Source organism: Aspergillus aculeatinus, assembly GCF_003184765.1.
Source record: "Aspergillus aculeatinus CBS 121060 unplaced genomic scaffold BO66scaffold_28, whole genome shotgun sequence".
In the NCBI taxonomy this organism is placed as follows: domain Eukaryota; kingdom Fungi; phylum Ascomycota; class Eurotiomycetes; order Eurotiales; family Aspergillaceae; genus Aspergillus; species Aspergillus aculeatinus.
Genome location: NW_020291497.1, coordinates 236425 through 249629, shown reverse-complemented (window position 1 = coordinate 249629; position 13205 = coordinate 236425). Strand labels below are relative to the sequence as shown.

The window sequence follows — 13205 nt, the reverse complement described above, 5'->3', positions numbered from 1 at the left end:
AGTTACTTAGGTGGTCTAATAACACTGAGTCTTCTGATCACGGGTCACAGCCTGAATTTGGTTTAGCGTCGATTGGCGACCTGCTGTCCCTGTGCGGGTTGCCATAAAGTTCCCCGAGGGCGATTGCCGCTTGATCTCTTCCTGCAAGACATTATTGCCATTGATCTAGATCACCGAGCTCATGGCTACGGACCGTGAACATTCGACTGATGAGCTGTCAAAGGATTGTTGGTAGTACCTAGGGAGCGTTCCTCTACGTGTTAGATAAGGCTAACATAATTGGCCATTCACTCCAAATTAACAAGGCCTTGCTTGCATAAGAAAGACAAGATATAAAAAAGAGAAAAAAAGTGAAAAAAGAAGAAAAAGTGAAAGATAAGAACATGAACAAACCATGTATCTTGCTCCCTAGGCCCTTGCTCTCGCCCGGATTTCTTCCTCGTCGTGGTCTCTTCTCAAAGAACGCAAACCCACTATATCTTCACGGTCGAAGCTCTCGTGCATTTTCTCTCGCTACCTTCAAACTGACGGTACCAACAATGAACCCAACTCGTGTTCTGTACGAGCCTATTGAAGATGTGGAAAGAATGGAATACTATCAGCCCGGTGGCTATCACCCAGTAACAATCGGGGATCATCTCCACGGTCGCTATCGAGTCATCCATAAGCTTGGGCATGGGACATACTCGACGATTTGGCTGGCCCGAGATGAGCGATCTCGCATATACGTTGCAGTGAAAGTCTGTACGGCATATTCGAAACCGCCCGAAATTGACGTCATATCGGAACTCTCGCAACCTCCCTTGCTATCAGACATAGGCAGAACTATGATCCCCTCAATCTTTGATAAATTCAACATTCAAGGCCCAAATGGCGAACACATCTGTTTGGTGACTAAGCCGGCCAGGATGAGTCTTTCTGATGCAAAGAACGGATCTTGGATCAGCCTTTTCCAGCTTGAAGTGGCCCGAGTCTTAGCGGCGCAGCTTGCGATTGCTATCCATTATATTCATTCACGGGGCTTCGTCCATGGAGATCTTCATCGCGGAAGCATCCTACTTCAACTGCGTCGTGACTTTGATCAGCTTTCCACAAAACGGCTATACGAGCAGTATGGGGAGCCGGTACTTGAACCAGTCAATCGTCTAGACGGCCAAATGCTCCCACCAGGCGTCCCACAATACGGCGTGTTACCTATCTGGCTTGGGGAAGCAAGTGAGAATATCACACTTCCTGAAGCCAGGATTATCGTTTCAGACTTTGGTGAGTCATTCTCTCCGGCGCGAGAAGTGAAATCCGAGTCTCATACACCTCTTTCGATCCGCCCTCCGGAGGCTCGATTTGAGCCCACTAAACCCCTCACTTTTTCATCCGATATCTGGACTCTTGCCTGCACCATCTGGGACATCATTGCCCAAAAACCCCTTTTCGAAGGCTTTCTTACCAACGAAGACGATATGACTTGCCAGCAGATTGATGCACTTGGCCTGTTGCCGACTGAATGGTGGGGAAAGTGGGGAGCTCGTCAAGGCCACTTCACCGAGCATGGAGAGCCGATCAACCCATCCCGTTCCCCACGTCGGACACTGGAGGATCGCTTTGAATCGAACGTGCAGCGACCACGGATAAAAGAGGGAATGTCACCCGTTGACTCGAGCGAACGAGATTCGCTATACTCGATGTTGCGCTCGATGCTTCTTTTCGGCCGGAGGATCGTCCTTCTGCTCGACGGGTTCTGGAGTCGGAGTGGATGGTAAAATGGGCTCTGCCTGAGTACGAAAAGATACGCAGCACTCATAACAAGAGTCTGTGGGCCTAAATGATGTTTTCCCTCGCCTGCATTCCATCTCGTGTTCTCGTGTTCAACCATCCTCGGCACATTCATGCTCTGTTTTCCACATTCGGTATCAATGAATACACGAAGAATCGAACTATGCCGTCGGGTTCGAGCTCTTTTAGTCCGTCGCTCGGAACGTCTGAGTCCAGAATTGGCACATCGTGAGAGAATGTGCGTTTCACTGATCCCGCGTCAGGGAAAGGCACCGACCTACTTTGTGGCTATCATACGCGTTACTGCTACATTTCCGTCTGTATGCCATAGCCGGAGTCATATTCCGATCCAAACACCGCAAACAAAACAAGAGGTACTCAGTAGGTACGGTGATTATTTAACTTAGCCGCTACTTAGCTTCACTGCTTCCAAATATCCACTACAGTTTACCCTACCTGGTACTAGTTAACTAAAATTCATGCCCATGGTGATATGCTTTTCTCCCTTGTCGGTTTTCCGAGACCACTTTGCATTTCTTTTCGCTCGCAATCTGCAGAGCCTCGGCTTTCTTTTCAACCTGTGGAATGTCTAGACCACTCGATAGTAAATCCAAGTTGCTCTGGCTCTCCTGATGCAAGCATCTGAAGAAGTCCGCATTTCTCCAGGTTCTGGCAGAAGGTCTTTTTGGAAGAGACATCCGCCAAGTTGTTTTGAGTCTTTTGACCCATGCCACCACGGCTATGGCCGTCCAGTTCTCCACCACTAGCCACTTCAGGCTTGGTTGTTTGGCTGGTGCGACCGAGCACAAAATCGCACCAAGATCGGAAAGGTTTCCAAAGCCCACGAATAATGCGCCCCATAACCACACGCCATCGCGGTGTGCATGGGTTTTTGGCCTCGGTCTCTCTGCAGTTGTTTCTTCCAAGCAAGAGCGTCTCTGTGGATGCGGCCAATTCCCCAATCGTAGCATACTTGTTATGCCAACATTTGCCGATGATCTTGTCCAGCAACGGATCACCATCCAACTTCGGAAATTCCAGATTCTGCAGCAACTCCACAACTTTGCGTCCATGCTCCTTGGGATCCTCGGTAAGACATCGGTCACCATAAACCTCAAAACCGTAGTTTATGAGGTAGTACAAAGAACCCAGGGCGAATTGTTCGGTCCGAGGGCCTAGGACACCGGAAGTTCCACGTCGTCCTTGGTCCTGCTCGTCGCTGTTGAGTAGTCTTCCATATGGGGCCATGCAAGCCTCAAAGTCCGTCCCAATCTCTGCTGTACAATCGAAATCTGCAAGCTTTAATCGGTCGCGATCAAGTAAAACATTTTCGGGTCGTAGATCACCATGCGCGAGATTGAGCGATTCTAGAAACGCAACAGCCTGAGCGAGGTCGTTCATCCATTTCTTTCGTAGGGGCAGAGGCTCCAATTTCTCTACTTTGGTGACCACGGAAGATTCCAGGTCCCGAGTATGATTGTTTTGAATCCTAGAACAGAGGGTAACATCTATGGAGGCGGTCGGTGGAGACGATTGTCAAAGCACCGATAAGAGTCATCACACCTCGCATGTACTCGAGGAAAATGCCGTTGTCCGCGTAGAAGAAACACTGCACTATGGAAGAGCATGGTGGATGCTGAGAAAAGATCTCATAGATCCTGAGTTCTTTCAGGAATTGCTCTCGCTCGAAGTCGCTGGATTTCGGGACCTTCACCACGATGCGAGGATGGACCTCATAGACGAAGGATATCGCTCCTTTCCAGACCCAGTGCACATCCGGAAACTTCTTCTGAATACTCATAGTGAGAAGATAGGGTAACAAGTGGGAAGAGGGTGAGCGGAAACTCCTGTGCTACGTATAAGAGAGATGAACCGTGCGTAGCAAGGGATGTCCACAACAACATGGCCCAGTCGCGTAGCGCCTAGGCGGGGCTTAGGCCCTGTCCGTGCGTACGCGGAAGCTTCCGACACCCCCATGAGCCTCACATCAACGATGTTGGCTACGTTTCGAAGATCAGGATATAGGTTAGCCTCCCCCATAGTATGATTCGCCGTGTTCTCCGGCTTCATCTGGATTTTTACATGCTCGTTTGTACTCAAGTGCAATTTCTGTGCCTTTTTAAATGTAACTGGCCGGATGGTGTAGTTGGTTATCACGTATCGTTAACACCGATAAGGTCCTGGGATCGAGCCCCAGTCTGGTCATTTTTTTGCCGCTTTTTACTCTGCCCACCGCGTAAATCGTTCAACATCTAGGTTATAGAACTAGTATAACACAATAGTTCAACGACCATCTGCCTATTCAGTCTGTGGTTAGCCTTTTTCGTGCCGTGAAGTCCCATGGTAGTCAACAGTTCCGCCATGCACCCAAAACATGGAACCAGTGCTTGACCCGTATATATATATCGAGGCAAACGGCCAATGAATGACACAATAATCCACTTCCACCCGCAAGGACTCACTTCAAGAACGCCCAAAGATTATTCAAGGATTCTGCAAGAGTGGGATGTGCAAAGATACCATCTTGCAACTTCTCATACGACAAGTGCCCCGCCATGGACATTTGCACGACACTCATCAGCTCCCCACCCTCGACCCCCAAGCATGAGAATCCCAGGATGAGCTTGCTTTCTCCATCAACGACCGCCTTCATGGCTCCTCTGACCTCGTCAATCTCCAAGGCCCGTGCTACATAGCTCATCGGCATCAGCGCAGTGAGGATCCTTTTGCCGGGGTATTTTTCTCGTGCCTCATGCTCGTGCAATCCCACATGCGCGAACTGAGGATCAGTGAACGCCACATAGGGTACCAGCCGCCCTCTCGTCGACTGTTTCGCCGCTGGCGGGTGGGTTGCTAAGAGACTTGACTTGAGGATGCGGAAGTCGTCGTAAGAGACATGCGTGAACGCAGGAGGGCCTTTGACATCACCCAGCGCATAGATGGAAGGCACAGATGTCTCCAGAAATTCGTTGGTGGCGATATAGCCCTTCTTGTCGATCTTAACACCTGCTGCATCTAGATTTAGCTGTTCAGTGTTCGGTATGCGCCCAGCCGCGAAGAGGATATGCGTGACGCCGCTTAAGACTCGGTCACCTTGCTTGGACCTGATCGAAACATCAAAGCCCTCGTCAGTGACCGGCTGAAGACGAATGGGCGTCGTCTCCAGCAGAACGTCCATGCCATCTTCCCGGAAGACATCGAGCAGCATCCTCGCCAGCTCCGGATCCTCGCGCGGCAACAGCTGCGTCCCGCGATGGAGGATGGTAACCCTAGCCCCGAGTCTCCGAAACAACTGCCCGAACTCGACCCCAATATACCCGCCACCAACCACCACCAAATGCTCGGGGACGCGATCCAACTCCATGACCGAGGTCGAATCCAAGACCCGGTCCCCCGGAATCGCAGCAAGATTCTCAATCTGCGGAACCGACGGCCGACACCCGGTATTAATCACAATCGTCCCGCCGGTAACCATTTTGCTGCTGCCATCCCGCATCGCCACCGCCAGCGTCCTCCCATCCACGAAGCTCGCCTCCCCCATCAACACATCGACCCCAGCCGCCTTCAATCGACGTTCCCCTCCGCTGCGGAACGACTCCACGATCTCCCGCTTCCGCTGCCGGACCCTCTCCATCTCAATCACAATCCGGTTCTGGCTCCGGTCCTGGTCCCTTTCGTCTGTGTCGCTCCGCGACAGCCCCGGCAGATGCACCCCGTACCCCGGACTCCGGCGCGTCAGCTCCGCGACCCTGCCGGACGCGATCATGGTCTTCGTGGGTGTGCACCCCTCGTTGACGCAGCAGCCGCCGACGTGGGCGCGCTCGATCAGGGCGGTTTTGTGCTGGGCCTCGGCTAAGGCCTTGGCGAGGGGCGTGCCGCCCTGGCCGGAGCCGATGATGATGGCGTCGTAGTGCGTGGGTGCTGCGACGGTGGCCATTTTTCTGGTGAGTAGGCGCTGCCGTTGCAGGGTGGAGCGAACGATAGAGCGGACAGACATTGTTCGACAGGTAGTACGCATTTATCTGACATCTTCGCGGTGCGGGGTAACCCGCAGAAGGGATGAAGAATGCTTATCTGTGGTCGCGGACGACGGATGTGATCGTGTTCGGGAAACTTAATTTGCTTTTTTTTTTGGTTTCTTTGGCCAGGTCTAGAGTCGCATCTGAAAGGGAGGGAGATATGTGGTGGGAATGTGGCGACGTCATCAAGACGCAGCTCTCGCTTTTGAGAGCTGAAGTGGACGGGGTGGGTGAAGGCTGAAGGGCATGGCTGGTTCGGAAGGTCCCGGCACTCTTACCAGCACCGATCACAGTTTATACCAGAGGTATTTTTTAAACCTAAAAGCTATGTCCACAGCCCACAGGAGTTGTCATTCGTGGATTAAGGCACTGTAGGGAGGGTATAAAGCTATTTACACTGGGTGTGTTCCACTACTTCCCAAGAGCAATGGGTGCCCATGCTACCTACCCACCACCACGGTACGACCCACCTAGGGCAAGGTGAAGGCCGTCTTCGTCTCAATGTGAACCAGCTGATCCTGATGAACCGGGACGGTGAGACCGGTCGAGGTGGAGTTGTAGGTGACAGTGCCATTGGCGACGAAGTCTCCGGCCGAGGTGTAGTAGCCATATTCAACGGCGCTGATGCCGTAGGTGGACAGGCCGGCGACGGTGAAGGTGGAGTTGCGCGTACTGGCCAGGAGCAGGGTCTGGTCGCTGCGGAGGATGCCAATGCCCACGCCGCCAGTGGAGGCGGGGCTGTAGCTGACGGTAAAGTCCCCGATGCTGCGCTGGTCTAGGGTGCTGTTGCTGAAGGGGTTGAAGTAGACGAGGCGGGTGCCGCCGGCGCCGGCGGGCAGCTTGGTCGAGAGGTCCAGCGCGAGCGCCTTGAGTAGCTTGTTGGTCGCGATCACATCGGCGACGTAGGAGCTGCGCGCGACCGGAGTGAAGTCCCGCGTGGTGGTGCTCTTGGGGTAGTATAGGCCGTAGTTGTCCGGGCCCATGTACTCGTAGACGTTGTAGAAGGCGCCGCCCGCCAGCGAGGCCATCAGCAGGGACTCGGCGGAGGAGGTGGCACCCGAGTTCTCCATGACCATGGGCAGATTGGACCCGCTGGCCCAATTCTCGTCTGAGCCGCCGATGGCAACGGTCTCATGGCCGTAGGCGTACAGCACCGACGTCGAGGTCGAGTAGGGGTCGAGGCCGACGAAGTCGAGGCTGGTGCCCGTCGTCAACCGCTGGGCCTCGTTGTAGTCGATCGACTTCTCCTCGGCGGTGGTGAAGGTGTTCAGCCGCGTCCACACGGGATAATTCGACTCCTTGACCCCGTTGGCCAGGTTGACCGAGTACTCCCACTCGGTGCGTGCGACGAAGGCGGCCTGCGAGGAGAAGTTGCCGTAGGCGCCCCAGGTGAGCGGGTTGTGGTAGACGGTGTCCCCCACGCCATGAATGTGCGTCACTGAATTCTCGTTAGCCACGTCCACTCCCACCAGCGTCTTCAGGTCCCCGTTGGCCGCGTTGTACTCGGCCACGTGGTTGAGGAGCGTCTTGAGCGCCGTTTTCTCCAGCGCCCGCAGCGCGAGGTCGTTCTTGTCGGTCAGGTACCAGTACACTCCCTGGTCGTAACCCTGCTTCTTGAGCATCGCCGGCACCACCGTGCCGTCCGACTGCACCTTCTGGACAAGTACGTGTCGGTAGACGAAGTACGGGACACGGAAGTCCACCGTGGCGCTGGTCGTGTCGGAGCCGAACCAAAGGATCTCCATCTTGAGACCCGCGGCGCCCGCCCAGTCAAGCACGTTGTCGACGTGGTCGAAGTTCCAGCTATCGCTGCTCGAGAGCCAGAGCTCCGGTGGGTACGTCCCACGCACGCCGTCGAGGGTGGCTCCGTTGGGCACGGCGGTGTCGTTCACTTGCGGCTGTAGGATGAAGCTGGCGATGCCGTCGGGGCAGTGATTGACGATGAAATCAGAGGCGTCGAAATCATAGTACGAGGCTTCGTTGATCGGGTCCCACGAGGGGTTGCTGGCAGTCCACCAGTAGTCGGTGCCGTTCGTCCCCTGGATCTGAATGCCATCATGGTTGGGAGCGTTGCTCCAGGTTAGGGTGTCGGCAGACCAAGTGTTGTTGGTGATGCCGTAGAGGTTGGCCGAGAAGGCCACATCGCCGTCGGGAGCGGCATTGACGTAAACACGTACCTTGGCCGCATCGATCTGGTCCAGCGTATACGCCGTGAAATCGAACTTGAGGTAGGTCAGCTCCTGCTGCGACGCGTCGCTGGCGTTGTAGCCGATCTCGTGCGAGGCCTCGTCAGCGTAATTGGTGGCCGTGTAGCTGCCGCCCCGGATGTAAGTTGACTCGGTGGCGTTGTAGTAGGTGTCTGGCTGGATGTCCCACCAGGTGATCTGCGAGTTCACCACGGTGAATCCGTCGTTGGCGACACGCTGAAAGAAAGGGCTGATCTGCGCATCCGTCATGTTCCAGTGGTTCTTCATCTTATCGACGCGCAGCTGCACCCCATTGTAAAAGAATGGCTTGCCGTCGACATTGAGCACAATTCGATCATACTCCGTCCGGCTGGTATCAACATAGGAAATCGGATCCACGTTGGGGAAAGACGGAGTGAGGTCCGGGTCGATGTAGGCCGTCGCGGCGTAGGCAGACCCGGAAAATAAGGCCGTCAGGAAGATGGCGGCTGCAGGCAAATATGCCATAGTGATAGAGAATGAGCGACGAAGGATTGAACAAAGCGATGCTTGTTCAACATGCTAGACCGAGGTGAAGGGCTGCTGCATGAAGCCCGGCTTTATAGTCGGAAATGCCATAGTGTAATAGTCCTATTGTGATTCCCTTCCCCCGTGTGATATCTACAGAATAAATTCACACCAGCACGGGGAAATACCCGGGGTCCTACACATTTTCCTCACATTTTCCCCGGGTTTCTTTGGCGGTTCGCCCCGCTATGCTATAGGGCCTGGATGGCAGTTATCCCCGATGATGGAGACTCACTTCCGAGGCTAATCAATGACTAAAAGTCTAAACGAGCCTAAAGACCCATTGGCATGCGTATGTAGATTGGATAAATCAAAATAGCCGACCCGTGCCCGCCAATTATCCGTTTCCCGTCAATTAATAGATTATTACTCCATTCCAAATATCCGGCGGCATTCCATCCGAGAGTATTCGGATAATCAGACATTCTCCCTGCCAGCTCTACCTTCCTCGCTGTACAGTATTTGCCGTTTTTCTGTCTTGTACCACACCCCAGATTCTGATTGAAGCCGAATATGCGACAAATTGGCACCGAAATGATGGATTCTGGACGGATTAATCCGTCGATTCTGGATGGAGACAGCCCTGGCTCTGCTTCTGGTCCCACGCCGGTGAGAACGAGTGGCGCGCTGTCTCGGCGACTGCGAGCTTCGCGTGCTTGCGACCACTGCAAGAAGTAAGTATGCTCGGATATTCGTGCATTCTCTGTCTCTGATTTGATCCAACTGCATGTCTGATCAAATGCACGGCACTGTAGGAGGAAGATCCGATGTACCGGCACCAAGCCATGCCCGCACTGCATCCGAGACCACACGAGCTGCATCTTTGCTGCTCCGCACAAACGGGGACGGAAACCCCGAGCGGAGATGGCGACGACACCCATCTCCTTGAGCAATGACCAGCATACAATCGATGAAGCAGTCGAGACCCACCCCGGCTCGGAAGTCAGAGATCGCCAGACTGACCTACCGTCGTCGCCGGGCCTCTTCGACCTGGCCGGGGCGAACACTCGGGTAAACGCAGCGAGGGAGCCCGCCTCTCACGCATCACTGGAAGGTATCAATGATCTCGAGGGCCACTATGTTGGTCCGGCCTCGGGGGTCTCCTTCCTGGCCTGTGTCCGGGAGCGCCTCCGGTCCAGCGAGGGCTCGCAATCCGCCTTCACCTTTGGCGATGCGCCGCTGCCGGAGTACGACGACGCCACGCCCTCCGTCATGCTCTCTGTCAAGGAGAGCACCATCCTGTTCCGGCGGTTCTTCGACTTCACCGTGCCGATCGATCGGATCGTGCACCAGCCGATGGTCGAGGAGTGGCTCCGCGAGTTCCACGAGACGATGGGCTCCATGCGACATGCCGTGGATGCCCCCGCCCGGCGCGCCGTCCTCTGGATGATCTTTGCGATGGCACAGGAGCATCTCAACCAAGATCCGCTCCCGAACGGTGAGGACAGAAGGTTCGTATCCACATACGCACCATTCTTGTTGCGAGCTCATGGTTGTTCTAGACTGACAGAGACCGAAAATTAGTATTCGGTACTTCCTCGCCGCCGACTATCAGCTCGCCAGGGAACGGGCGACCGTCTGCCTGGCCAGCGTGCAGGCGCGTCTCTACCAATGCTTCTGGCTGCTGGCCCGGTCCCGAGTCAACCATTGCTGGAGTCTATTCGGCACGACTGCCCGCCTGGCGCTGGCGTTAGGGCTGCACCGGAAGCGCATCATCAACCCCCCCGCGGATAGTCCGGCGAGTCGCATCAATCTTGACTGCCGCCGTCGCACCTTCTGGACTGCCTACTGCCTGGATATTCACCTCTGCCTGACGCTGGGCCGACCGCGCATCTTCCACGACGAAGACATCGATCAGGAGCTGCCCGCGGACCACAGTCTCGTTGACGAGCCCGTCGACCTCCAATTCACGGTGCCCACGGGCTACTCGGTGATGATGGCGCCAGTCCTATACTACCGGTAGGATATACCACCCATCGCCCCCCGTGGCCTCCGGGTAGTGAAACTCAAGGCGCTGTTGCATCTTTGAGCTAAGCTGATGATTCTGAGCAGACTTCATCGGGTCCTCGGACTAATCCTGCGCCACCTCTATGCAATCCGCCCCATCTCCTTGGCCGACCAATGCCGCCTGGCCAAAGAGTTTTCGGATCGGCTGTCGCAGTGGCGCCACAGCTTGCCGGGCTTTCTGCAGTTGCACAGCGGGAGCACGGCGCCGCAACTGCCCATCCTGCAACGACAGCGAGACGTCCTGAACCTGACCTACTGGCACGCCGTCATTCTCACCAACCGACCGCTGCTGCTGACGAATTTCGCGACCGGGCGGGACGGCGGTGGCGGTGGCGTGGTGGTGAACGATGAGATCAGCAAGTGCTTGCAGGCGGCGCTGTGCATCGCCGACCGTATCTATCACATGTTTCAGACCAGGTCAATGTATCGATCGTTCTGGGTAGGTTGGTCCTTCCTTCGCAATGGAGAGATTATCTCATGTACGGCCGGAAGCTGATCAGTCTTATCTAGGCAACCTGCTACTATGCCTTCACGGCCGCGACGGTGCTATTCGTCCACACGATCCAGCAGGCGGCTGCCCCGGTCGAGATCTACTATCAGCACCTTAACGCGGCGACACGATGCTGCGAACAGCTGACGCGGTTTGTGCACGACAGCCCCTTGGTGGCCCAGTACGTGGCGGTGCTGGAGGAGCTCCGTCAGGAAGGGTTGCGCTTGATCGAGCGTTACGCCAACAATAACGCCCAGCAGAGGGTCCCCGTTGCGCCCGACCCGGTCGAAATGACCATTGCCGACTACGCCATGCTACTGGGGATCTCAGTTCCGTGCCTTGAGGCCTTTGACGCTGGGGAGCTCAGCAGCGGTGCTGCCGCCGAGTCGGCAAGCTGGATGGAGTTCGATACCCTGGTCAGCCCCCCGCTTCCGTTTCGTGCACCCGCCATTCGCAACCCTAACAGCTAGAATCTTTAGAATTTCCCGGGCGTCATGCACACCAATTCTTTCCGAGAGTCAATGTAGGATGCGACTGTTATGGTCGGTGACTGTTGTGCCTTTGTTCATATTTCTTGTCCTGCGTCTAATTTGCGATGCAAAGTTGGATGTATCAAACGTGTCTTCTCCACAGCCTCAGATCTCATGCTTGGACTGGACATTTTTTGTCTACTCACGTAGAGACTGTAAAACTGCTCTTATACAACGGGCTCTTGCTCACACAAATCAAACATCGGCCATTTACCATTACGCTCTCAGTTATCCTACGAGCACCTCCAGCACAAAGAACGCATAAAGAAAAGGGTGGTACGGAGTAGCTCCAGCCACCAGCCCTTCTCACCATCTGCGCAGACCGAAGTCGAACGTTCCCGATCGACCTGACCTCCACTTTCCCGATGCTCGCATTCGCTATTCCCTACACGTCTGGATAGATGTAGGTGCCATTGGCAATAGCGGCCACGATCTCTGCGTTGGGCACGGTATAGTCGGCCAGATTGCCGGCCAGCGAGGTGGTGGTCAGCAGCAGCCAGCTCACCATGTTGCCGAAGACGACGCTGCCAACCGGGTTCAGGTGGGTATAGTCGGTGGAGATCCGGTTGTAGCTGGCCGCGTCCGTGGCCCCGATCGCGTCCAGGTACACGGTGCTGGCCTCATTCAGGTCGATATAGTCGACGGCGATGGACTCCGCGACGGTGATGGTGATGTTGCGCTGGGTGGCCAGGTCCTCAATCACCGTTCCCGTGGTGGAGTTGAAGGTGCGGCGGGAGATGGGAGTCACCAGGATCTGGGCAGAATGTGGGTTAGTTGGTCCTTGTCATAATGCCAATGTCTGAGGGGTGACGGTATGATGTGGATGTCTTCACGTACCGGGATTCCTCCAGCGGTGACTACCGCCTCCGCCATGGTCTGCAGGTTCGTGGCATAGTCTTCGAGGGTGACCCCCGAGGTGTTCTTCTGATCGTTGTGGCCGAACTAGATTATACGAGATAGATGTCCGTCAGAGGAGGCCATGATCGCTATTTATTTGATTGTTGGGAATGGGCTCCTGCTTACCTGAATGGTCACGTAGGGCTGATAGGAGACCTTACTGCGGGTGACGGCATCGATGACATTCGCCCAGGCGCCCCCCGCCACAAAGCTCGCGGTGGTGTCCCCGTTATACCCCAGGTCAGTGCCAATGGCACCATCGGTGAGCGTGGCCAGGAATCCCACCCCCCACCCACCACCCTCAGAGGACTGCGCCGCGGTGGTCGAGTCACCTGCCAAGTAAAATGCGGCCGGTTTGGTTGCCAGAGCCGGGGCCACACTGGCCAAGAGGGCTAGCGTCCTCGAGGTCATCATTTTGACTGGAGCCGGAGAATGACTGAATTAATGGACGACTGACGACTTCTGCTGCGAGGTCTGCTTTGTTGGTTCTTTGGTCGGAGCCCAGGAACTCTTGGCTTTGCCTTTATATTGGCCATCGACCCTCTAGCCGTGCGATCTGCATATGTCTGTATAGTATAACCCCGCTTCTGAAGCCAAAGAATCCGCGAATAATGTGCGCGGGAGATGGTTCTCCTACATAACGTCCATGCAAGTTCGAGCCGATTACAAAAGATGGTCATTTGTCATTATTGCTGGGTGAAGCAGGTGAGAACCGTCGACTGCTTCTCCCCTGCCCAGG

General features: G+C 55.2%; 6 protein-coding genes and 1 non-coding gene across 7 annotated transcripts; 3 read left to right on the top strand and 4 right to left on the bottom strand.

The window, feature by feature from the left end:
- The first annotated feature begins 395 nt into the window (after window positions 1–395).
- BO66DRAFT_392418 (kinase-like protein) lies at window positions 396–2222 on the top strand. Its single transcript, XM_025647499.1, has one exon. It carries the CDS (start codon window positions 540–542, stop codon window positions 1755–1757), a length of 1218 nt encoding a protein of 405 aa, XP_025503281.1. The 5' UTR covers window positions 396–539; the 3' UTR covers window positions 1758–2222.
- Window positions 2223–2256: 34 nt separating this feature from the next.
- Window positions 2257–3609, bottom strand: BO66DRAFT_452936 (protein kinase). Its single transcript, XM_025651964.1, has 2 exons — window positions 3334–3609; window positions 2257–3278 (listed from the first exon to the last, which is right to left on the bottom strand). The coding sequence occupies exons 1-2, from the start codon at window positions 3569–3571 to the stop codon at window positions 2344–2346; spliced, it is 1173 nt and encodes a 390-aa protein (XP_025503280.1). The 5' UTR covers window positions 3572–3609; the 3' UTR covers window positions 2257–2343.
- A 292-nt stretch (window positions 3610–3901) lies between these two features.
- BO66DRAFT_t181 lies at window positions 3902–3975 on the top strand. Its single transcript has one exon. It is a non-coding gene; the product is annotated as a tRNA-Val (tRNA).
- A 253-nt stretch (window positions 3976–4228) lies between these two features.
- Window positions 4229–5707, bottom strand: BO66DRAFT_412020 (mercuric reductase; the record flags this gene model as incomplete). Its single annotated transcript, XM_025649329.1, has 1 exon — window positions 4229–5707. One exon carries the CDS (start codon window positions 5705–5707, stop codon window positions 4229–4231), a length of 1479 nt encoding a protein of 492 aa, XP_025503279.1.
- A 552-nt stretch (window positions 5708–6259) lies between these two features.
- BO66DRAFT_452927 (uncharacterized protein) lies at window positions 6260–8482 on the bottom strand (the record flags this gene model as incomplete). Its single annotated transcript, XM_025651963.1, has 1 exon — window positions 6260–8482. One exon carries the CDS (start codon window positions 8480–8482, stop codon window positions 6260–6262), a length of 2223 nt encoding a protein of 740 aa, XP_025503278.1.
- Window positions 8483–9604: 1122 nt separating this feature from the next.
- BO66DRAFT_288377 (fungal specific transcription factor domain-containing protein) lies at window positions 9605–11263 on the top strand (the record flags this gene model as incomplete). Its single annotated transcript, XM_025643151.1, has 4 exons — window positions 9605–9993; window positions 10067–10501; window positions 10595–10988; window positions 11060–11263. Coding segments are annotated over 4 exons (1422 nt in total), but the record flags the coding sequence as incomplete, so codon positions are not given.
- Window positions 11264–11954: 691 nt separating this feature from the next.
- On the bottom strand, window positions 11955–12880 carry BO66DRAFT_412018 (SGNH hydrolase; the record flags this gene model as incomplete). The annotated part of the gene is made up of 3 exons (XM_025649328.1): window positions 11955–12323; window positions 12407–12511; window positions 12593–12880. The coding sequence occupies 3 exons, from the start codon at window positions 12878–12880 to the stop codon at window positions 11955–11957; spliced, it is 762 nt and encodes a 253-aa protein (XP_025503276.1).
- Window positions 12881–13205: the final 325 nt, after the last annotated feature.